This window comes from Bos indicus x Bos taurus, chromosome 22 (assembly GCF_003369695.1).
Source record: "Bos indicus x Bos taurus breed Angus x Brahman F1 hybrid chromosome 22, Bos_hybrid_MaternalHap_v2.0, whole genome shotgun sequence".
In the NCBI taxonomy this organism is placed as follows: Eukaryota; Metazoa; Chordata; class Mammalia; order Artiodactyla; family Bovidae; genus Bos; species Bos indicus x Bos taurus.
Genome location: NC_040097.1, coordinates 35,813,798 through 35,839,144, shown reverse-complemented (window position 1 = coordinate 35,839,144; position 25,347 = coordinate 35,813,798). Strand labels below are relative to the sequence as shown.

Below are 25,347 nucleotides of genomic sequence, written 5' to 3'. Positions count from 1 at the left end.
CTTAGGAATATTTAGGACATTTAACAGCTTGAGCAGTGTGATGATTCATGTCATTTGGAGAAAGAAATGAGTGCTCCTTAGAACAGATGTAGAAACTCTTAATGAGTTTAAAACTATACTAATTGTTTATTCAACATTTAATTCAAAACCATTAAATTAGTACAGAACCCATAAATTCTTCCAGGTATACATCAGAATGGGACTGAGCAAATAAAACAACACTGAACTGAGGAGCCTTTAGAAGTGTGAAATTACTCAGTCCTGTCTGACTCTTTGTGACCCCGTGGACTGTAAACTACCACACTCCTCCATCCATGAGATTTTCCAAGCAAGGGTACTGTAGTGGGTTGACATTTCTTTCTCCAGAGGATCTTCCTGACCCAGGGATCGAACCCGGGTCTCCCACATTGTAGGCAGACACTTTACCATCTGAGCCACCAAGGAAGTCCTAGGATCTCCGTAAAAGAAGCAAAAATGTCATCTACAATTTAATATGAATATTCAAGCTTCTAGAAGGAAGACAAAGATGGAATTGAGACTCATGTTTTTGAGACTATGGTGCATCCCTTAACTTTAATATTGTTATCATTTTGGGCCAGATAATTTTTTGTTGCATGTACAGGTCAGTCGATTCAGAGGGAAGTGGGGAGACTGTTCTGTGCATTACAGAATATCTAGCAGCATCTTTGGCCTCTATGTACTAGATGTTAGTAGATCCTTCAGTTGTGACTATCAGAAGTGTCTCTTCACATTGTCCTATATCCCCAGCAGGTAAAATGAACTTGGTTGTCATCAAGAGACATACTTTGGGAAAGTGACAATAATGGTTTAATGGTTTAATATTTGATAATCGAAGTGGTGGAAAGTGGTTAGATTCTTTGCATATCTTGATTGTTGAGGCCATTTTTGGAAAATGAGTTAGAATGACTACAAGAATTTGGCTTGAGCAACTGTCATTATAAGTTGTCATTCATAAAGTGGTAGGAGAAGCAAGTTTGGGGAGTGAGAATTAGGAGGTCAGTGTTAGGATGTAGCAAACTGATAAGCGAATATGATAAATTGCTCGTTGGATTTTGGAATTAAGAAAAATGCTTACATTGGTTTATCATTTTGGGAATTAGCTTATCGATGTTATTTTAGATGATGAGACTAGATGAGTTACCAAGTGAATGGTAGTATATTCCAAATTAAGAAAATTGATAAGAGGAAATTGGAAAAGAGTGACTCAAGAGATTAAAGGAAAATCTGACAAATACTGTGTCTTGGCAACGAAGTGAGATATATATGAAGAAGAATATGATCAGTAGTCTGATAGAATAAGAAAGATGAAGACTGAGAACTGACCACTGGACTAAACAGTGTGGAGGCTACTAGTCACCCTGTTAAGAGAAATTCTGATGCCTGGTTGCATGGATTCAAAACAGAATGGACAAGAAGGATTGAAAAACGCAAGCTCATACAGACAAATTTTTAAAAGAGCTTTGGTATAAAGGGGAAAAGTCCAATATGGCAATAGCCATAGGGGGAATCATGGTCAGAAAATGACTATTTTTAAAATTATGTGAGTATGGTGGTGTGAATGATACCTCAGAGGGGATAATAGAGATGAAAAAGACAAAGTGAAGGAGAGGGACAAGAAAGGGGTGGGGAAGGAGAAAAAGAGGGAGAGAGACGGAGGGAGGTTTGAAAGAGAGGTTGAATGAGAGAGAAAGGGAGAAAGAGAGAGAGAGAATATCCCTGAACGTGAGAAGGAATTAATTTATTGTACAAGTGGGGAATTAATCTATTGTATAAGTGGAAGAGGTGAGTTCATGACCCATATCTCCCAAATTGTGCTTTCCAGTTTACTTGATAAATTTTGTTTGAGCAAAACATAGCTAAAACTTGACTTTTTCTAAATGTTAGATGAGAAAAATAGAATCACAGTAAAAATATGATGTTATACTGGTAATGATAATTGATTATATAGTATTTATTTCAAGTTCTTCATAAACATCTAATAAATGATGCCAAAGAAATTTATCTTCTAAGATACAAATCCACCAAAACAGAGATCAAGGGTGGAGACAAAATTTGAGAAACTGTAATGAAGTTGAATGATTTCTAATTGACTTACTATAAAGGTCAGTCACAGGCTGGCAGTGGGAAGACAGAGGGGAAAACTTATTTAGCATGTCTTTATGTATTCATTCATTTGGGAATTTATGAATAGGATGTTATTTGGTCTCTAGAGTAGTTTCTCATCTAAGAAGAAGACCAGCAAATTACTTTGCTGAGAAAATATAAAACAGAGGGTCTTTGAACTGCCTATCACCAAGCCCAGTTGAGGGTGAGGAAAATCCTACTGAAAATAAGGGAATTAAGGAAATATGTACACAGTGAGAGCTGAGATTTGTGTATTGTAACCCTATTCAGCTCCGAGAGTGCTGTCTGCTTGGCCTTTGCTCTCCAGACAGGAAACCTGGGAGGGACGTGAGGGACGGTTGTCCTAGGAGTCTGATAAGCCTAAAGAGAAGATACTCCAATATTTTTCTTCAGTTCAGTCCAGTTCAGTTCAGTCGCTCAGTCGTGTCTGACTCTTTGCGACCCCATGAATCACAGCACGCCAGGCCTCCCTGTCCAGATCATCTAAATATGAAGTTAAATCATTCAAAATTCCCACTCTTGATTAGAGCTTTCTGTAGGATTTTTAGTGATCTAAATATGAACAGACAACAGTTCCACGATGTATCTTCAAACACCTCTTAATAAAGGATAGGACGTAAAACAAAGAGCAAACAAAGTGTTTGAGAAAAGAGAGACCTTTCAGAAAAAACAAAGAAAAGAGAAAAAACTACAAGCAATACTTCCAGAGGAAAGGAAGAAAAGACCAAGATATTACTTAAAAGAATAGACAGAAAATAAAAAGACACTTAGAAAAAAATTTTTTTTAAAAAGCAAAAATACAAAAGAAAATCTGGAAGGTAAAGTTGAGAAAATATCCTAGAAGGTAGAGCAAAAACAGCTATAAAATGGATGTGAGGATATAGAAACATTATGTATAACATGTATATATAAAACATATAAACATGTAGATAGACTCAGTTTCTCAGTTCAGTCACTCAGTCATGTCTGACTCTTTGAAGCCCCATGAATTGCAGCACGCCTATCTAAATATATATATTAAAATACAATAAATTCTACACATAGATGAGTAGATACATACACACATGCATACATATACTCATAAACTTGAATGCCAGTCTAGGAAATCTATTATAAATGGGCATTTCAGAAAAAGAAATGGAGTAAATTATTACTCAGAAAAATATCCCAGGCCCAAAGAGCTATGAGCTTCCAGGATGACAAAGTGCACCAAATGCCCTGTAAAAAAGGCTGAAAATAGATTTACACCAATCATCATGTAATTGTGGGACACTTGGGAAAAAAGGACCTCTAGACAGAGAGAGTGAGAAAAGATGTCACAAACAACAGGTCAGAAATCAAAATGGTTTCAGCTTTTACAGCAGAGCAAGATTTCCAAATTATGAAAAATCATGATTTCCAATCCAGGATTCTGTTTCCAATTAAAACATCAATCAAATGTAAGCTTAGTGTAAAGACCTTTTCAAAAATGAAAGATCTAAAAAAAATACACTTTTATTGATTTCTTTCTCAAAAATCCATTGGAAGATGCAGTCTATTCAAACGAGGAAGTGTGTCAAGAGAAAGGCATGGTGCTTAGGCAACCAGGCTCCCCGACAGACAGAAAGGCAGATCAATATCAAAGTAAGAGAGTAGAGATAGGATTGAGGAATGAATTGTTGTCAGGTCCGTAGAAAACTAAGCAAACAAACAAGAAAATTACTAACTTTAGGGAAAGCAAACACAGGGAAATGAAAGCTAATACTCTGAAATAAACCCTACAGAGAAAACTAACAAACAAGGAAATTGGTGTGATGGAGTCTAATTCCCTACCTCTAGCAAGACAGAAATGGAGGAGTATTTAATCTTTATTTAATATACTTTTCCTCTTTGTACCAATACTTGCAGTAGGCTTGGTTGCTTTATATCCTCTTAGCCAATGCAAAATGATCTGCTCAGACATGTGTTTTGCAGATTAAAATCTATTTGCAGCATTTCATATTTATATTGTATTCTACCACAGGCAGAGTATAATTTAATTCCAATGCACAAAGTAACCATGGTCAATATATTATAGTTTCCCTGCAGTTACCATTACCCATTTATCTTCCACTTCAATATTTAAATGATTTGGAGCAAATATTAAAAGACTACCCTGAACCCCTGAGTAAAAGAAACAAATGAAGAACCGTCTGGAGAAAGTAATTGTCTTAAATTTAAGTTGTCTAAATGAAAAAAACAGGTCTAGGTATCATGCAAAGTAACACTGAAAAATTCCCTAGCAAGTAATATAAAATGTAAACACAGATCTTCTGTATTAACAAGTAATCAAAACAGGGCCTTACATGTGTTTGAAAAGAGCATGCACCGTAGATTCTGCTTAATGAATTAAATATACCAACAACTCACTTTCAAAGAGGTTAATACATAATAGGCAATGACTATTTATGGGATCATATTTATATTTCCTATAAATAGATAATGTTCACTCAGTCCTCCAACTGTAACTTTATTCTGGGTTGTAGTAAAAAACCAGGTTGAAGTGTTCTGTAGATTTATAAGAGATGAAATTAGAAAATTTTAATTTTGCCTGGCTATAGGACCTAATAGAAAATGTTGCCTTCTGAATGTTTATGTTAGGTTTGCATGCGTGCATGCTGAGTCGCTTCAGTTGTGTCCAACTCTGTGACGTTATAGACCATAGCCCACCAGGCTCCTCTGTCCATGGGATTCTCCAGGCAAGAATACTGAAGGGGGTTGCCATGCCCTCCTCCAGGGCACCTTCCCCACCCAGGGGTTGAATCTCTGTCTCTTGTACTGGCAGGCATGTTCTTTACCACTAGTGCCACCTGGGAAGCCCTATGTTAGATTTAGGGAAGATGAAGTAAGAAAATAAAATCCAGAAGAGGAAAATTAGAGTCAATTAATTCCGTTGATTATTTTTCCCCTCTGCACTCCCTTACCCCCTTTCCTACCCTATTCCTTTTCTTGACTTGAATGAATTTGCTAATAACTCTGAGTATTCAGGATCCAAAGACTGAAAAGCTTGCATCTGGGTGTTTTTTTTTGTTTTTTTTTTTAATGTTGTAATGCCACACATTTTTCCTTAAAAAAAAAGGCACTAGAGCTTGAATGACCACTGCACTAGTTCAGAAATAGAATATCTGAGGAACAAAGAAGTCTATTCACTACTTTAGCCTCAGAACGGAATCACTGAAAAAAAAAGACTGAACTTCCGATTGTTAACCAAATACTTTGGGCACAGTGTGAATAAATTTGAGAGGGAAAATGGAGGCAAAGTTATTTAAAATTCAAGATTTTTTTTTTTTTTTTTTTTTTACTGCACAGACTAGACCCACTGTTGGTAAAGTTTTGCTTAGTTTTGCTCATTTTTAATAAAGAGAAGGTAAATGGCTGTGGTTTAAGTCAAGTGAGGGAAGTCAGATACCAAAGAGTGAGTATGTACTGTATGATTGCATTTATATGGCGTATATGGCAGAAAAAAATCATGACAGTTGTTGCTTCTAGGAATAGGGTGGGGCCAGGGAGGGGCATGAGGGAACAATATGTGAAAGTGAAAGTGTTAGTAATTCAGCTGTGTTCTACTCTTTGCGACCCCATGGGCTGTAGCCTGCCAGGCTCCTCTGTCCATGGAATTCTGCAGGCAAAATGCTGAGGTGGGTTGCCATTCCTTTCTCCAGGGAATCTTCCCAACCCAGAGATTGAATCCAGGTTTCCAGTATTGCAGGCAGATTCTCTACTGTCTGAGCCACCAGGCAGGCTGATAATGTATTTTGGTAGACTTTGGGGTTGCAGGGGTGTATGCATTTGCCAAAATTCAGAAAATGTACACTTAAGACTTTCTTTACATATGTAAAGTTATCAAATATTGAACTATATTTAATTAATTAAAATGAAGTATTTAGAGGGAAGTACTAATATCTGCAAATTACTATATCTTTTTCTAAACTTTAAACAATGCCATGTGAAATTATCTCATGTAATTATTATTACATAACTTTACTGGAATGTAAAAAAGAAGGATAAAAAGAGTTCTGCCACTTAATATCAATAACACAAGGACCTTGTCAAGTAATTCTAGCCCTCTATACCTCAATCTCTAATGATCACTTGCTTCAAAGGGTTGTTCTGAGGGTTCAGTGAGATGACATACATCAAGGACCTGTGACAATGCCTGGAGCAGAGTATGTACTTAATAAAAAATATTAATGATGATAATAAATAATACAACATTAATAACAGCAAAAACACACTCTTTAGGATCTCATGCTAGTTTTTAATTGAACTAATAAATCTAATTTCAAAGTCTCTGCTTTTCACCACTTTAAGAAGTGATATATGCTCATCTATTTGACCTCTTTAATTGGCACAAACCACAAGCTATACATCCCCTATTTTTACTAAGAGTAAATAAAACAATGCAAAATTTTAACAAATAGTAGGTTTGGTGACAATTTTCTTGAATAATCAAAAATATGCAAACTTATAATTCATTAATTATAATTAATATACGATGTCCATCCTGTAATGTATAATATATATTTAAAAGAAAAAAAGCTGCTTAACATACCTGGAGTGATATGTGCTTGATTTTTAAAAGACTATGAACTAAATTGTTATGAAGGCCGAAATATTATTGACATTATTGGGTTTCCTTACATGAATGCTTTTTGGTTTTTTTCTCCTTTATTCTTGAAGAAATTAAGGTCTCAAGAACTCACTCAGCATTATTTTCAGTGTTGGAGGGGGAATGAAAATTTCATATCCAGACAGAGTAAAAATTCACTATATATTTTTTCACCTTAATAATACTTCCACTAAAAATTTTTAAGTCAAAGTCTTCTTTATATTAAATCTTTTAATTCATTCTTTGCATAAAATTGGGATGTAGAGTTAAACATTTGGGGAAAGACATTAGCAGTACTCGGGAGAATTCAACCACTACAAAATAGTGGATATATTCCATTGTGTCTTGTCACCTCTGTGAAATTGTATTTTTGGTTTACTCAGGAAAGCTGGGCTTCTAGATACAGCTGAGTTAAACACCTCAAATCTTTTAAACTACCATGGAAAGCCACAAAGCCTCCAATTATCTGCCTATCTTAGTATTTCTCTTAGTAAATGTAAAATCACATTAGTGAACACCCTCTTCTGCTGGAGAAAATGGATAGGCCACTCTCCATGCTGGTATAATAAAGACTTCTATCACAAAGAATAAACAACTAAATGAGCAGCAATAAACTTAATTTGCACATTAGATATGCTTTTCCAAGTTCCGACATTTCAGTTGAAAATAATGCTGAAGCAATGAGGCCTATAATTGAACATCCAAAACTTCTCCAGTGGGGAAACAAAAACAAATGTTGCCTGCAAACAAGATCATTCCTAGAGCCTGCTGTTTCTGTGCTTTTTAATAATTTTCCAAATGTCAGATAAAATAATTTTCCCTTTTATGTGACTTTCATATACCTCTTAGTGTATGTACACATTGTAATTTTACTAGTCCTCAAAACAAAGACATTTAAAGTTTCTTTCCTTTCAATTTCCTGTTTGTGCCCATGGAACATGTCCTCAAATTACCCTGGGCATCTTCTGAGGCTCTGGCAAGGCTGGTGCTAATTGCACTTCCAATGTTTGAATGGCAAATTGCTTTATCCTGCTGCATTAGTGAAATAGAAATTTCCAACATACAGTGCAGATAACTTCAGAATCCTCTTAACACAGATAAGCCATATCAGCTAAAAACTAAGCTGAAAAATATCTTACTCTTGTAACTATTATCTTTTTACATGTTATCTAGCAACAACATTTCTTGCATGACTGAGGCTGATAAGTAAATTCAAAGAAAGATGATTGTTTTATCAGTTTTACTGAAATTTCTCATTTGCTCTTTACCACCATATTACCAGAAAGGTCACTGTAAGCTGATCTTGATTTGAGAGACAAAATTATATTTGATGCTGTAATGACAATAAATGAACACTATAGACAGGAAAATACAAACACATACACATATACAGGCACGCGCACACACACACACACACACACACATATGCAAGCACAGAGAGAAATATTAAATCGTCATCACAAACAGCCAGATGGCTGCTCTTAATAGTCAAGAAAATGACTGAATCAATGCATACTATTACGTTTCCTTCTCAGATTACATCTTCAACTCTATAGGTTGTAAAATAATAATTTTTGGCAGTAATACCTTCAACATTCCTACATGAAAGGGAATTAGAGATAGCAGCCTCATTAAGAGGAAATGCCAATGATAGACTTATCTTAAAACTATTTTGTATAAGAATCCCACAGTGTATGCATTACAGATCAGCAATAAAGCAAAGTTGCTAAATATGCTTTTATATCTTGTGTTTATGTAGTTTTTGTAAATGTGTTATGTATATGTGTTTATTTTTATTACATTAATGGCTACTATCAATGGCAAAGAAGCAAAAAATCCCTAAATCCCCTTGAAATGGGATGTGGATATTTCATGAAGGCTAAAAATAACAAACACATATTCTTTCCCACCATGGGATATAAATGACTGAAAATAATGATATTCATGCATATTGATATAAGCCTTTTGCATATGTAAATCATCTGGAATTGTACTGAACATACAAGAACAGTGAGTTCTGTCCATGAAGTATTTTAGATTTTCATGTAGCTTCCTATTTGTCCCCCTTTGCAGAGTGTGGAGTTCTCTGTGCGTTTAAATCATGTAACTACAAACACTAAAATTGGAAAAGTGAAAGCATTTAGAAGTTTATTATTTGCCTTTGAAGTGCTCTACTGTGAAGTAGTCTAACAAGTATAAATCCTGAAAAATTGAAAACTTTCAGATTTTAGAGCAGAGAAGTCAGGATAGAAATTATCTCTGAGAACCAAGGGGGATAAGGTGAGATCCTGTCACTCAATCAATAAATATTTAGTGAACACATACAGTTCCCAGGGCTGTTCCCAGGGCTGTGATAACCTTGCCTTCTTCATTTCTTTTCTAGAAGAAGGGAAAGATAAGGAGAAAATACATGTGAATAAGTGAATCATATCATTTGTAGGAAGATGAAATATGCTACAGAAGAAGGAAAAGTGGAAAAGATGAAGATGAGCAGGAATGCAGGTTGAGATCATTTTGTCTTAATATCTCCAGCAAAGGACATTAGAAATAAGCAAAACTATGTCAGCTTTTTAACTGAGAAATCTTATTTAATTATTTTCTTACTCACAGAGATTAGAGTATCTGGGGATTATGGTATGTTTTATGGAAAATCCCCAAATACCTATCAACTTGTTTCTGTCCTAAGAATCAGGAACCTCCATGGCTATGTTTCACTTCTGAAGTATCCACATGCTATCTTTAGAACTAAGCGGATGTTTCTGAGTTTCTCATATTTATGTGAATCTTCTCACTTGATTTTTCTTCCATTGATTAGTAATGTACAATATTGTGGTGCCAAAGGCAAAAGAAAATATTGAGGAAGAAAAACTATCTGTGTTGCTTAATCTATTTATAATTTTTTTTTTCGTTAGTCTTTAGGGTGAAAGGATCTCATCATTGTATTTAAGCAGCAAACTGTTGGTCCCGCTTACCCATCACCAGTAGTCCACCAAAACTTTTGAGAAACTACATTTTCACTACTGATGTGTTCTGTCTTTAATATTTCACGTTTTAATTCCTACTGGATTTCTCCATACCTAGAAAAATTAACTGCATGTCTTTCCAGCATATATTAATCTTCTATTGTAATGTAGTGAATGAATACCACTCATAGCATCTAAATTGGAAATAAGGTAATCTCTTTTTCTTCCCTTGATGGACATGTTATTTCTTCAAACATAAAGCATTCACACTTTTTAGTACATGAGTATTACCAAAAAGCTGCTGGGGAAATTCCCTATCATTAAATATAATTATAGCACATTCCTTGAAACATTAAGTCCATATCAGTCTTAAAAACCTGATGACAATACAGTATTAAAGAAGTGAAGTTTTTCAAAATATGCCACACTGGTTGGATTTTTACACAAGTTCTATCATTTACATTTCCCCTGAGTGTTTCAGACAATTGTTGGCATAATATAATAGGCTTGAGATAAAGTTGACAGAAATATCTTCTAGGGATAAAAGTGGGTGTTTATTTTCCTTTAGACATTTTAAAGGATAATTGGTGGGTAATAGCTAACTACTTTTTGTTGAACTTATTTATTTCTAATAGAAATAATGATAAAACACCAATTGCTGAATTTAATCATTTGGGCTTAATAAGCTGCTCAGACTTCTCTATCAAGACAGTCATTTTGATCATCCAGGAGGCAATGAAATGATAAAGTGACCTGGCTTCCCCTAAACATACTAGTTTTATGAGCTGAGATTCAATAAAGTAGCAGAGATGGAGAATAGAAGCGTCTAATCCTAATTGTGTCCCCTGGTGATATATGGAGATACATTTGGACTGATACTAGTTTAAAAGTTTCAAGAATAGATTGTGCACTTTTACCATCTGAAATTGGGTGAACATATCCGTTTACTGTGATGGGAATCTAATAATGATTCACATGTCACCAATATTTTATTTTTTTATCTTTGTAAAAAACTGCTTATTAAGGCGAATGCAAGAAAGTCTGCATTTTGCTAGTTATAGTTAAGTACCCAGAGTTATAGAAACAAATGAATCGACTATGTGCTTGGCAGCCTTACATCCAGGTAAAATTTTTATACAAATTGAGAGTTTCTGAAAGAAACCTCACTAACATCATCAAAATATTCACAAATTCCTCTCATGGAGGCATTTGTGGAAATCCGCATATTTTAAGTGGAGGTTTTAGTTTTGTCTTATTACCCACTGGACAGCTTTTGAACTGTCAAGCTATTCACATCTACCATTCTGTTCCACTGGCAAAGTGAGCATGCTATTAATAAATATAAGGGTACTACTCAAATAAGCTGTGAAACCAAATATTTCACATATGCAATATGATGCAGGGTTGACAGTGATAGAGGTCAGGTATGCAAATGTATCTCCAGTGTTCATCGAGCACAAACAAAGATAGTAAAATACCTTTTATGATGAGGCTGCCAGTGTTCTTTGCAACACCAAACTGATTTGTAGCTATGCAAGTATATAATCCAGCATCCGACCTGGTAACATTATATATTTTGAGGCTGCCGTCCTCCAAGAGAAACACTCTAAAAAGAAAATTTATAATTAATATAAGTAAGGTTCTGTAAAACTGGTAAGCTTTAACCTCTTACTTTCATTTTAAAGCATTTCTAAAACCATGGCTGTATTTGATAATATGAATATATCCCTTTCCTATTATTCTGCTTTTAATTGTGAGTAATCTCTGAATCTGCATATTAGAAAAAATGACAGTTGCTTTTATTCTGACACAGTATTGACAATTATTTATGCTGTCACTTGAATTATCATTGGTGATACCAATGCACATTAAAAATCAAATGAGTGCTTGATGCTGCAATGCCCATTTGCTTGATTAAAAACAAATGCAACTATTCACTGTGCATTTTGAAAAGTCAACTCTCTGCTGAAAATTGAAGTTGGTATTAGAGACATGCAAGCTGATTTTCACACTGTTAACTCTGTGGCTTTATAAACCGGCTTTTACTTAGGACTTTCAGCTACCAAACAATAGGTTCTCAACCATGACGATATTTGCCTGTGCTAGTGAGCTAAAGGAACTATCCACATGGTCCCATAGCTAAAGGCCTCAGGCCCATCTTGTTATGTGGCCTAGTCCATCAAAAGGAGAAAGGAGTAAAATGAATGAAGACTTCAAAAAGTCAGACTGAATTAAATATTCCTAAAATACATGTAATCATATAGTATACAATGGAGGGATAGCTATTTAAGAACTTTCAGCCTTTCATAAAATGGTTCCTATGAAATTTTCTCTGAAACTCAGAAATAGTCAAAAGCAAACATCAGAACATTGTTGTAATCAAGGGAAACCCTAAGATTGGTTTCTTGGCAAAATCATCACCAAGTATTTTAATAAGGAGACAAAATGAAACAAAAGAACATGTACCCAATTTTGTGTTATAAATTTAAATTTATGATCTTTTAAAAATACAGACTGCTATATTCAAAATGGATAACCAACAAGGAAGGACATATTATGATAACCAACAAGGAAGGACATATTGTATAATACATGAAACTCTACCCATTGTTATATGTCAGCCTGAATGGGAGGGGAGTTTGTGTCACCCGAAATTACCACAACATTGTTAATTGGCTATGCCCAAATACAAAATAAAAAGTTGAAAGTTTGTAAAAAACAAAACAAAACTGTAAAAGCACTAGCTAGGTAGTCAGTATTGCATAAAAATAAATAGTGAAAATTCATTTGTAATGACAGTGGTTTTAAAGGAAAGAAAGGAATGTGGCATGCATATCACATCTATTAAAAATAGCAAAACCATATTTGTTTCATTGCAAACATATCATTGTTTCTAATATGTTTATTACAGGAAATGTAGCTAATATAATTAATTACCCAATTTGAAACACAGAGAATATTAGCCAAGTACAATTTGTACCAAACCAGCTTCTGATGTTAGTTTATATTTAGTGATAGTCCCATATTCTATTGCCAAGTGAGTGAAAGGATCCACTTATGGGTTTAGAATGTTCCATGACACATAATCAGAAGTTTTTAAGTCATTATCTTGGAGTATTCCCCATTAGCAAACATTTGATATTTAATTTCTGAAATGTCTAGATTTCTTGATCCCAATTTATGTTAACAGTTGAATCATACTGTTAATGAACAGTAACAAAGATATTCCAGTATGTAGCAAGGGTCTGGCCCCAAACAATTCCTTATCTGATTCAATTAGAAGAAATCGATGTGAGATACATGTGGGTGCATCATTTACCTCTAGAATTTAGGAAAAACTAAGAATTTAAAGCAACATAGAAACATTAAATTTTTGCCAAAATAATTTTAAATGTTAAAAATATATACCTGCTGATAGCTAAAGGCCAACAACTTCCCAACTAGTACTGTCAATGCTTGTATGTTGTATAATGTTTCACTTAACTTGCAGAAAAGGAAAATTCATATAAACTGTGGTTTATTATTACCTGAGTATACCATTCTTTTAACTCATTGTGTATGTTCAGTAGTTTGTTAAATTGAACTGAAATTGTCATCATTGAAACAGATTATTTCTTTAGATATCTTAGAAAATCAATAGACATTTCTCAAGCTTGGGATAATAAGAAGGCATACTAAGACTAGGAAAAGTTAAAATCTGTACAAATCTAAGCAGCTAATAAGTGTCAAAGAGTGAATTGAACATTGCAACTGAGTGCTCATTTTCTTTCAAAAATCATTGCTTTGCCTCACTTGCAGTAAATAATTGTGCATGTTGAATATGACATTCAAGAAATATCTGTTGAGCCATCATTAGATGCCCTTAAGATAATCTTAGGTGTTTATGCCTCAAAATGTAGTCTCATCCCAGACCTACTGAATCAAACTTTGCATATTAACATGATTTTCAGTAATTTATAAGCACAATAACATTTGAGAACATTGTTCAAGTCATTATAATAAAGATTTCAGTCTGTATTATTGACTATGCCAAAGCCTTTGACTGTGTGGATCACAATAAACACTGGAGAATTCTGAAAGAGATGGGAATACCACACCACCTGACCTGCCTCTTGAGAAACCTGTATGTAGGCCAGGAAGCAACAGTTAGAACTGGACATGGAACAACAGACTGGTTCCAAATAGGAAAAGGAGTACATCAAGGCTGTATACTGTCACCCTGCTTATTTAACTTATATGCAGAGTACATCATGAGAAACGCTGGGCTGGAAGAAGCACAAGCTGGAATCAAGATTGCCGGGAGAAATATCAATAACCTCAGATATGCAGATGACACCACCTTTATGGCAGAAAGTGAAGAGGAACTAAAGAGCCTCTTGATGAAAGTGAAAGAGGAGAGTGAAAAAGTTGGCTTAAAGCTCAACATTCAGAAAACAAAGATCATGGCATCTGGTTCTATCACTTCATGGCAAATCGATGGGGAAACAGTGGAAACAGTGGCTGACTTTATTTTTTGGGGCTCCAAAATCACTGCAGATGGTGATTGCAGCCATGAAATTAAAAGACACTTACTCCTTGGAAGGAAAGTTCTGACCAACCTAGACAGCATATTAAAAAGCAGAGACTTTACTTTGCCAACAAAGGTCCGTCTAGTCAAGGCTATGGTTTTTCCTGTGGTCACGTATGGATGTGAGAGTTGGACTGTGAAGAAGGCTGAGTGCCAAAGAATCGATGCTTTTGAACTGTGGTGTTGGAGAAGACTCTTGAGAGTCCCTTGGACTGCAAGGAGAGCCAACCAGTCCATCCTAAAGGAGATCAGTCCTGGGTATTCATTGGAAGGACTGATGCTGAAGCTGAAACTCCAATATTTTGGCCATCTGATGCGAAGAGCTGACTCATTTGAAAAGACCCTGATGTTGGGAAAGATTGAAGGCTGAAAAGAAGGGGATGACAGAGGATGAGATGGTAAGATGGCATCACCGACTCAATGGACATGAGTTTGGGTAAACTCTGAGAGTTGGTGATGGACAGGGAGGCTTGGCGTGCTGTGGTTCATGGGATCGCGAAGAGTCGGACACAACTGAGCGACTAAGCTGAACTGAAGAATCCATTTTGTTTTCATAAGGTCAGTATGCAAAAAGGACTTCCCTGGTGGCTGAAATCTTAAAGAGTCTGTCTGCAATACAGGAGACACGGGTTCAATCTCTGGGTAGGGAAGATCCCCTGGAGAAGAGAATGGCTACCCACTCTGGTATTCTTGCCTGGAGAATTCCATGGACAGAGGAGCCTTGCAGGCTATAGTTCATGGGATCACAATGAGTCGGACACGACTGAGACTAAACACACACACAATATGCAAAAATGTACAAAAGAATAAAAAGTCTTAGATTTAAATGTTTTATAAAAACATTTTAGGAAACCAAACTAGTTTTTATGAAACCAAACTAGTTTTATGAAACCAAACTAGTAAACAAACCAATTTGTCATTTATAAAAAATATATAATTAAGAGTGTAATTCTCCCTAATTACCTAGGATATAGAAAGCCAGAGATTTACCATAATTTGAGAATTTAATGTGATAAGTAAGTGGTATGAATATTTCAGATAATTTTTTCATTAATAAGAGATTTAAAATACAGTAAGAAAATTCAATCTTTAATAATGTAGATATACTCAAACTACCTAATCATAGCCTTAAATTTATGCAGAATAATTTAAAAAAAAACTATTAAAGAAAAGTGAGAATTTCCCATCTGTCACATATCAAAACATGGCTTAGTATAAACAATTAAAAAAAAGAAAGAACACCCAGTTGATGTCAAACTGTATTAAGCAAACTGAACAATTGACATTTTCAGATAAGGAAGGATGCACATGTTAAAATTAACTGGAACATTTTAATTGATGGTTTTGGTAACATTGATAAAGATAAAGGCTGGCTTTCTATCCTTCTTTTGGATCATTCTAAAAGATACTTCAAAATGCTATCTGGAGGGCTGTAAAGAACATATTAATAAAGTACATTAAAATATTCTATGTTTATTTACATAAGCCTCTCTGGCATTTAAAAACAAAGCACAACTACGAGTGTAGATATGCTTGGTTATCAAAAAACTGCGAAAACATTCTGGTGGTAAAAATGGAAATTTGCATAAATAATTATCAAAGAGAATATAAGCCACAGAGAAGAAAGCAAAAGATATTGAAGTGATTGATTACATATAATTCATGTATATTTTTAAATTAGAACTTAAGGCTGAGATTACATTGCTAAAAGATAATAGATTATAAAAGCATGTATGAAAATATCAAAGTACGATGGAATATGGTAAGGCTTCTAAAAATTTAGTAGCAATTTATAGAGCATTTATAGAGATTGTTTTGCTTCTAAATTTATTCAGCAAATATTCATTAAACATCTATTGTGTTCCAGGTACTGTGTTAAATATTACAATAGGTATGTGAAAAATAGATAATGTCAATATCAAGGATATTATTTTGCAGAACTAAACTCATTGGTCAAAACACAAACAGCTTGTGAACTATTACTGTATGGTGTCTGCACAAGTCCTCTACTAAGCATATGTACGCCTTCTGTGCTCAGTCATGTCCAACTCTTTGCAACCCCACGGACTGTAGCCCACTAGGCTCCTCTGTCCATGGGATTTCTCAGGCAAGAATACTGGAGCAGGTTGCCATTTCCTCCTCCAGGGGTTCTTCCCAACCAAAGGATCGGACACACGTCTCTTAAGTCTGCACTAGCAGGCGGATTCTTTAACCGCTAGTGCCACTTAGGAAGCCCTAAAAATGTCAGCTTATTGAATCATTAAGTAAACCTCTGTGCTCACTATTCGTATCATCCCCATTTTACAAGTCAGGAAAGGGAGGCATGGAAAGAAGGGGGTACATCAATGTACCTGCTAGGTAGTATAGATTCCAACCATGTCTGTCTCTCTAGACTAGGAAGTACTTGTTTTAGCAAGTGCTCTTCCACTTTAAGTTTACAAAGTATAGTTACTAATAAGGCCAAATCTTTATTTAGGTTTTTCTGTAACATCTTATGGAAAATCCAAATACACCCTGGCCAACCTAATAGTTTCTAAAAGTACAAATTTGAGTGTACACACACACACACACACACACACATGTATATGATAACCTTTAATATTTGGAGAGACAGTGCAAATACTGTGAAATGTAGTGAATAAGAGGAGGGGTATGATAGAGAAAGTTACATAGTTTACTCCAGATTCCCTAGGAAACAAAAGTAAGAGTGAAGCAGGTATATACATGTACATACACATAGGCTTCCCAGGTGGTGCTAATGGTAAAAAACCTACCTGCCAATGCAGGAGATGCAAGAACACAGGTTTGATCTCTGGGTCTGGGTTGGAAAGATCCCCAGGAGACGGAAATGGCACCCTATCCAGTATTCTTGTATGGAAAATTCCAAGTGGAGAGTAGTCTGGTGGACCACAGTCCATGAAGATATATATAGTATTTACATAACATTCTCTTTAATATTGGAGGTTTTCAATTTGACTCCCCAAATGTAATGGAATATTTAATGTGTGTGCATATATGCACATTTTCTCAGGACTTTAAGCTTTTCTGAAATAGTAAAAGCAAGTTTGATATCCTTTACCATGGGGGAGTTTTAACCAAAAACCTAAGGCAATGATGATGGCAATACTAATACTAAGGATTAGTTTTCTTCTCTCACACTGTCCTATGCAATAATGGTGTTATAAGTAGTAGTATTATTTAGCAAACATGGAGTGGGGGTCAACTGCTTATGACTGATTCTCAGTTCAGTTCAGTCACTCAGTCATATCCCACTCTTTGCAACCCCATACTGCAGCATGCCGGGCCTCCCTGTCCATCACCAACTCCCAGAGTTTACCCAAACTCATGTCCTTGAGTCGGTGATGCCATCCAACCATCTCATCCTCTGTCTTCCCCTTCTCCTCCCACCTTCAATCATTCCAGCATAAGAGTCTTTTCAAATGAGTCAGCTCTTCCCATCAGGTGGCCAAAATATTGGAGTTTCAGCTTCAACATCAGTCCTTCCAATGACTATTCAGGACTGATTTCCTTTAGGATGGACTGGCTCAATCTTCTTGCAGTTCAAGAAACTCTCAAGAGTCTTCTCCAACACCATAGTTCAAAAGGATTGAGTCTTTGACGCTCAGCTTTCTTTATAGTCCAACTCTCACATCCATACATGACTACTGCAAAAAACACAGCTTTGACTAGACAAACCTTTGTTGGCAAAGTAGTCTCTGCTTTTTAATATGCTGTCTAGGTTGGTCATAGCTTTTCTTCCAAAGTGTAAGCTTTTAATTTCATGGCTGCAGTAACCATCTGAAGTGATTTTGAAGCCCCCCCCCCCCCCCAAAAAAAATCTATCACTGTTTCCACTGTTTCCCCATCTATTTATCACCAAGTGATAAGACCAGATGCCATGATCTTAGTTTTCTGAATGTTGAGCCTTAAGCCAACTTTTTCACTCTCCTCTTTCACTTTCATCAAGAGGCTCTTTAGTTCTTCTTCACTTTCTGCCATAAGGCTGGTGTCATCTGCGTATCTGTGGTTATTGATATTTCTCCTGGAAAACTTGATTCCAGCTTGTGCTTCATGCAGCCCAGTGTTTCTCATGATGTACTCTGCATATAATTTAAATAAGCAGGGTGTCAATTGCAGCCTTGATGTACTGCTTTCCCTATTTGGAACTAGTCTGTTGTTCCATGTCCAGTTCTAACTGTTGCTTCTTGACCTGCATACAGATTTCTCAGAAGGCAGGTCAGGTGGTGTGGTATTCCCATCTCTTGAAGAATTTTCCACAGTTTATTGTGATCTACACAATCAAAGGCTTTGGCATAGTCAATAAAAGAGAAATAGATGTTTTTCTGGAACTCTTGCTTTTTCGATGATCCAGCAGATGTTGGAAATTTGATCCCTGGTTCCTCTGCCTTTTCTAAAACCAGCTTGAACATCTGGAAGTTCATGATTCATGTACTGTTGAAGCCTGGCTTGGAGAATTTTGAGCATTACTTTACTAGCATGTGAGATGAGTGCAATTGTGCAGTTGTTTGAGCACTCTTTGGCATTGCCTTTCTTTGGGACTGGGATAAAAACTGACCTTTTCCAGTCCTGTGGCCACTGCTGTTTTCCAAACTTGCTGGCACATTGAGTGCAGCACTTTCACAGCATCATCTTTCAGGATTTGAAAAAGCTCCACTGGAATTCTATCACCTCCACTAGCTTTGTTCGTAGTGATGCTTTCTAAGGCCCACTGACTTCACATTGCAGGATGTCTGGCTCTAGGTGACTGATCACACTGTGAGTATCTGGGTCGTGAAGCTCTTTTTTGTACAGTTCTTCTGTGTATTCTTGCTACTTTTCTTAATATCTTCTGCTTCTTTTAGGTCCATACAATTTCTGTGCTTTATTGAGCCCATCTTTGCATGAAATGTTCCTTTGGTATCTCTAATTTTCTTGAAGAGATCTCTAGTCTTTCCCATTCTATTCGTTTCCTCTATTTCTTTGCATTGATCACTGAGGAAGGCTTTCTTATCTCTCCCTGCTATCCTTTGGAACTCTGCATTCAAATGGGTATATCTTTCCTTTTCTCCTTTGCTTTCACTTCTCTTCTTTTCTCAGCTATTTGTAAGATGTCCTCAGACAGCCTTTTTAATTTTTTGCATTCCTTTTTCTTGGGAATGGTCTTGATCCCTGTCTCCTGTATAATGTCATAAATCTCTGTTCAAAGTTCATCAGGCACTCTGTCTATCAGATCTAGTCCCTTAAATCTATTTCTCACTTCCACTGAATTTAACTCAGATGACCATTATATCTGCTACTGTGGGCAAGAGTCCTTAGACTAAATGGAGTGGCTATGATAGTCAACAAAAGACTCTGAAATGCAGTACTTGGATACAATCTCAAAGACGACAGAACTATCTCTATTCGTTTCCAAGGCAAATGATTTAATATCATGGTAATCCAAATCTATGCCCTGACCAGTAATGCTGAAGAAGCTGATTTTGAACAGTTCTATGAAGACCTACAAGACCTTCTAGAACTAACATGCCCAAAAGATGTCCTTTTCATTATAGGGGACTGGAATGCAAAAGTAGGAAGTCAAGAAACACCTGGGGTAATAGGCAAATTTGGCCTTGGAGTACAGAATGAAGCAGGGCAAAGGCTAATAGAGTTTTGCCAAGAGAATGCACTGGTTATAGCAAACACCCTCTTCCAAAAATACAAGAGAAAACTCTACACATGGACTTCCAAATGGTCAACATCGAACTCAGATTGATTATATTCTTTGCAGCCAAAGATGAAGAAGCTCTATACAGTCAGCAAAAACAAGACGGGGGGTTGATTGTGGCTCAGATCATGAACACCTTATTGCCAAATTCAGACTTAAATTGAAGAAAGTAGGGAAAACCACTAGACCATTCAGGTATGACCTAAATCAAATCCCTTATGATTATACAGTGGAAGTGACTGAATCTGAGCCATCATATTTAATATTTGTATTACTGAGTCCAAGTTATTCAACTATGCAAGTTGTCAGCTTTCTCATCTGTAACATGGGAATATTAATATTATCTGTGTCACTGAATCTTGAGATGAAAATCAGGTAAACTGTTTAGCATGCTTAGCAATATGCCCTACTCTTAGTTAGCCATCAGTAGGTCTATAATGAACTAATTTTTCATTCTTCTAAACAATGTAAGCACTTTTGCAATTCCATGAACAGGAACAGCAGGGAAAGGACAAAGTGTTTTGTCACAATTCAACAAAGAGACCTGAGAGGTATATGATAGACTGTTTAAAAGGAGCCTAATGACAGATTGTCCCCAGCATTTCACTGACTAAGACTCTACACTGAATTCATACCACTTCATGTCTGTACTTGTGGAATCATTTTTTTTCTGATCTGCAGTGTTCTCGTTTTTATTTTGGGTACGGACATAGACTTCTTTTAAGAACTGGATTAATTAAGTGCTACTTATTAATTTTATTTTTCGCTGATACCAGTTTTGGTCTTTGCTTTCCTACATGACTCAGACCAGTGTTTTTGAATCTCATTTTGGTTCTTACTCCTGCCTGACATCTTAAAAAAAAACCCTTTCCTCTGACTGACTCAGTGGGATGGTTTGTGACTTTAAGAGATAATTATCAGTCCCTGAATTATCTTGCTTTTGGCATCACTAAGTTCTAATACTTAACTGATGGTGTATGTATGTTTCCTCCTTAACTCTTTCTCTGTGATCATTTCACAGTTCAGTGATAACACTGTTCCTCTCCAGTGTCTATTCTCAAATATCCACTTAATTAGAATAGTTCACCTGTTCACGCAATCAAATTGAGAAATTTCCCCCAAATTACCAAAGCTTAGTAGTCTATTTAGATGATTAAATCACAAATTAAGGCATTTACATTTAAAATGTTCTGTAATAATTAGAATTTGAAGACATTTACATGTATAGATGTATTATGATCATTCAACAATAGAATAATTAATAGTTATAATGTGTAATACCTCACATTATTCTTCTAATTGCATTAGAGCATTAATAAAAAGGTAGAAATTCAGAACTATAAGCTGTATCTGACAGTCAAATGACATTGGGGGATTTTATATTGGCATAGAAAAATAGAAAATGTAGAAAAACTGAGCCACCAACATTTGCAAACACTTTAAGGTTAACTGATAAATTGAAGGCAGACTACATAGTGTGATAGAACGCCCAACATTTCAATCTTCCCACATCATGGGATGTTAGTAGCACAAAGGGAAAACAAAAGTAATAGATGCCTTAACTTGTTGCCTTCTACTTTTACATCCTTTGCTGTCTACTTTTGAGCTATTGTGAATAAAACATCAGGAACATAGACTATTATGTCACGTGAACGCGTAGGAGTCTTTTATCTGGAACACATGTCAAATGTTTTGTTATTCTGAGGAATTAGTCTAAAGACTAGTGTTGAATGTTTTTCCTCTTGCTTTCCCGAGCTGTATGAGATCAGTTCAATTCAGTCGCTCAGTCGTGTCCAACTCTTTGCGACCCCATGAATTGCAGCACGCCAGGCCTCCCGGTCCATCACCAACTCCCAGAGTTCACTCAGACTCACGTCCACTGAGTCAGTGATGCCATCCAGCCATCTCATCTTCTGTCGTCCCCTTCTCCTCCTGCCCCCAATCCCTCCCAGCATCAGAGTCTTTTCCAATAAGTCAGCTCTTCGCATGAGATGGCCAAAGTACTGGAGTTTCAGCTTTAGCTTCGGTCTTTCCAAAGAATACCCAGGACTGATCTCCTTTAGAATGGACTGATTGGATCTCTAGTCCAAGGGACTCTCAAGAGTCTTCTCCAACACCACAGTTCGAAACTTGTTCAATATAAACTTCATAAATACAATAGATATTAGCATTCACATCCAGTTTATCACTACATCAAATCTAAAGCATGCCCAATCTTTGATTTACCTACATATAGAAAAAACAGATCTATATTTTCTATGCATATGGTAGATACCCTATGCATAGAAAATGAGGAAGTCTCTGCTTTTTTTGTTTAGTATTAACCATAGCCTATCACAAAATTTTAGGACACAGAAGACTAGTAATTGCTAAATTTCTTAAACTCAGAGAAATTAGGACATTGGGCAATTATAATTTCATATTGCTGAAACTAGAGCAATACTGCTATTTTTATAGTTAGATTATTAACTGGAGTATTGCTTCCAGTTCTGTCTAAAGATAATACTGTAGACCATGAAATTTTAATTGACTGTCTAATTTTACTGATATCTAGAAAATGTAAAATAGATTGGATTAAAATGAGATAAGAAGTAGAAAAGTATGTATAAATTTTGACTCTGCACAATTTAGGTTTTAGGTAAAATGTCCCACTGGAATCCATTTAAGATCAAATATTGATATTAGTTTTAATAATTTTAGCACCTGATTAGCATAGGTAAGGTGCAATATCTATGCTAATCTTACTGCCATTTAAAAAGTTATCTTTTAAAAATTACTTATTTTAACAAGCTACAAAAAGTAATATACAAACAAGTAAATACCAATGCTTCCTCATTTAAATCAAAATAAAGTTTTTCTTTTTCATCTTTTTTATGTCAGTAACTTTGAACATCTCTAATGGTATTTATACACAGAAAATATGTCACACCTCTGTCCAAGATAAATCAATGGATTATTAAAATGTATTTTATGATCCTTATAAAATCATCAGAGTAGTAAAAAACCCAACAGGTAACCTGAAAAAAGAGATAAAAGGATAGAGACAGAATAAAAATGCAGTGCTATGTCCAAACAGAGATGATCAAATAGGCACAGAAAATAAAATCTAGTCTCTCTTAAATGGCATAGATCATATTCTGTGAAGCACAATACACTTATTATTGTTAATTAATTCTAAACAAGGGAAAATACATACCAGAAAATTCAGCAAAATTTGTGGAAGGAATTCTTAAATATGTTATCATATCTTTTATTTTTTCTGCCTTTTAGGTAAGAGCACAAATATTCTTTTCAGTAAAGAGTTAAGTTCAAAAGAGAAAACAAATGTTCTCAATTTGCAGATATTTCTGTTTTTGTTTTTTTTTTTTTAATTAATTGCTTTACTTATTTTTGGTCACCCCACATGGCTTGTGGGATCTTAGTTACCCAGCCAGAGACTGAACCTGGGCCCTCAGCAGTGAGATCACAGAGTTCCCAAAAATCTTTCTTAGAGTACATCCTTTAGAGACTTGCCAGATGAAAGCCTAGAGGTCTCTTCCCCAGGCATCTAGTAGAAGATTTGTACTCCATTGCTTCCTTTCCTGGTGGCTCAGTGAAAAGAATCTGCCTGCCATGCAGGAAATATGGATTCAATCCCTGATCTGGGAAGGTCCCCTGGAGAAGGAAATGGCAACCCACTCCAGTATTCTTGCCTGAAAAACCCCCATGGACAGAGGAACCTGTTGCATTAAAGTACATGGGGTCTCAAAGAATCAGACATGGCTGAGGGCCTGAACAACAACCACAACCCCTTGTCTGAATCCGATTTATCTTCCCAAGCCTACTTTCATTTTCACTGTTTCAGACACAGCTTATGCATCTCCCCAGGGTCTCTTAGTGCCATTGGCTGCCAAAAGTCCAGATAATGCAACCTCACTGGCAAAGGGGCAGCCAGCACATAAATCCCATTTTCTTTCCTTTCAAAAACTGTTTATCCCCAAGTAATTTCTGCATGGAGACAGTCTATGTGAGCCAGCTGATGCCAGCCTGCCTGTTGTGTATTTATGTGGGTTAAAGTGAGCCACTGGTCTGCACTGCTGCCTAAATTTACTTGCTTCACTCTTACTTTTGTATCCTAGGGAATCTGAAGTAAAATATGTAAGTTTCTCTATCATACCCCTCCTCTTATTCACTATATTTCACAGTACTCTGTCTCACCAAATATTAAAAATTAGCAATTTTGTCCCAAATAAATAAAATGATATGAGGAATTCCATGGTAGTCCAGTGGTTAGAATTCTGCACTTCCACTTAAGGGGCACAGGTTCAGTTTGGTCTTTGGTCAGACAGAAACTAAGATATCTTATTTAAAAACTAAAAAATAAATAACTTACTTAGCCATTGCCAGGATGCAGGTCTTTGCATCTTGATTTCTACTGAATCATTATCTGAATCATTATGTTACCTTATATTTTGAATTTTCCTTTATTTAAAATTGAGAGAAAGATAGACTTCCTACGTAGGAATCTACATCCTTCATGCTACCCACAAATGCCTAGTCTCCCTCATTATCAGCATTCTCCACCTGAGGGGTACATTTGTTACAACTGATATAGTCACCCAAAGACCATAGTTTACCTTAGAGTTCACCCTTGGTGTGGTACATTCTGTTTGTTTAGAAGCATATATAATAACATGTATCCATTATTATAATGAGCTTTCCTGATGGCTCAGCATTAAAGAATCTGTCTGAAATGTAGGAGATATGGGTAGACGCAGGTTTAATCCTGGGTCAGGAAGATCCCCTGGAGAAGGAAATGGCAACACACTCCAGTTTTCTTGCCAGGATAATTCCATGAACAGAGGAGCCTAGAGGGCTATAGTCTATGGGGTCGCAGAAGAATTGGACATGACTGAGCACCCATGCACACACCTTATTATAATATCATACAGAATATTTCCACTGAACTAAAAATTCTTTGTATTCTACCTATTTTTTCCTTCCTCCACCTATTTGTTCATCCCTCCTTGACAACCATGGATTTTTGTACTGTCTCCAAAGTTTTGCCTTTTCCAGAATGTCAAATAGTTATTATCACACAGTATATAAATTTTCAGATTGGCTATCTCCCTAGGTAATATGTATTTAAGATCCTTCCATGTATTTCCATGACTTGTTAGCGTGTTTCTTTTTAACACTGAATAGTAAAGTAATGCTCAAAATTCTCCAAGCCAGGCTTCAGCAATACGTGAACCATGAACTTCCAAATGTTCAAGCTGATTTTAGAAAAGGCAGAGGAACCAGAGAGCAAATTGCCAATATCCGCTGGAACATCAAAAGAGCAAGAGAGTCCCAGAAA

The 25,347-nt window shown here is 35.9% G+C and overlaps 1 protein-coding gene across 2 annotated transcripts in view; it reads right to left on the bottom strand.

The window, feature by feature from the left end:
• CNTN6 (contactin 6) overlaps positions 1-25,347 on the bottom strand; it is a 322,024-nt gene that overhangs the window by 39,360 nt on the left and 257,317 nt on the right. For both annotated transcript variants that reach the window (XM_027523249.1, XM_027523250.1), the window contains exon 12: positions 11,214-11,341. In XM_027523249.1, the coding sequence (XP_027379050.1) occupies positions 11,214-11,341 (128 nt within the window). The remainder of the gene's footprint in view (positions 1-11,213; positions 11,342-25,347) is intronic.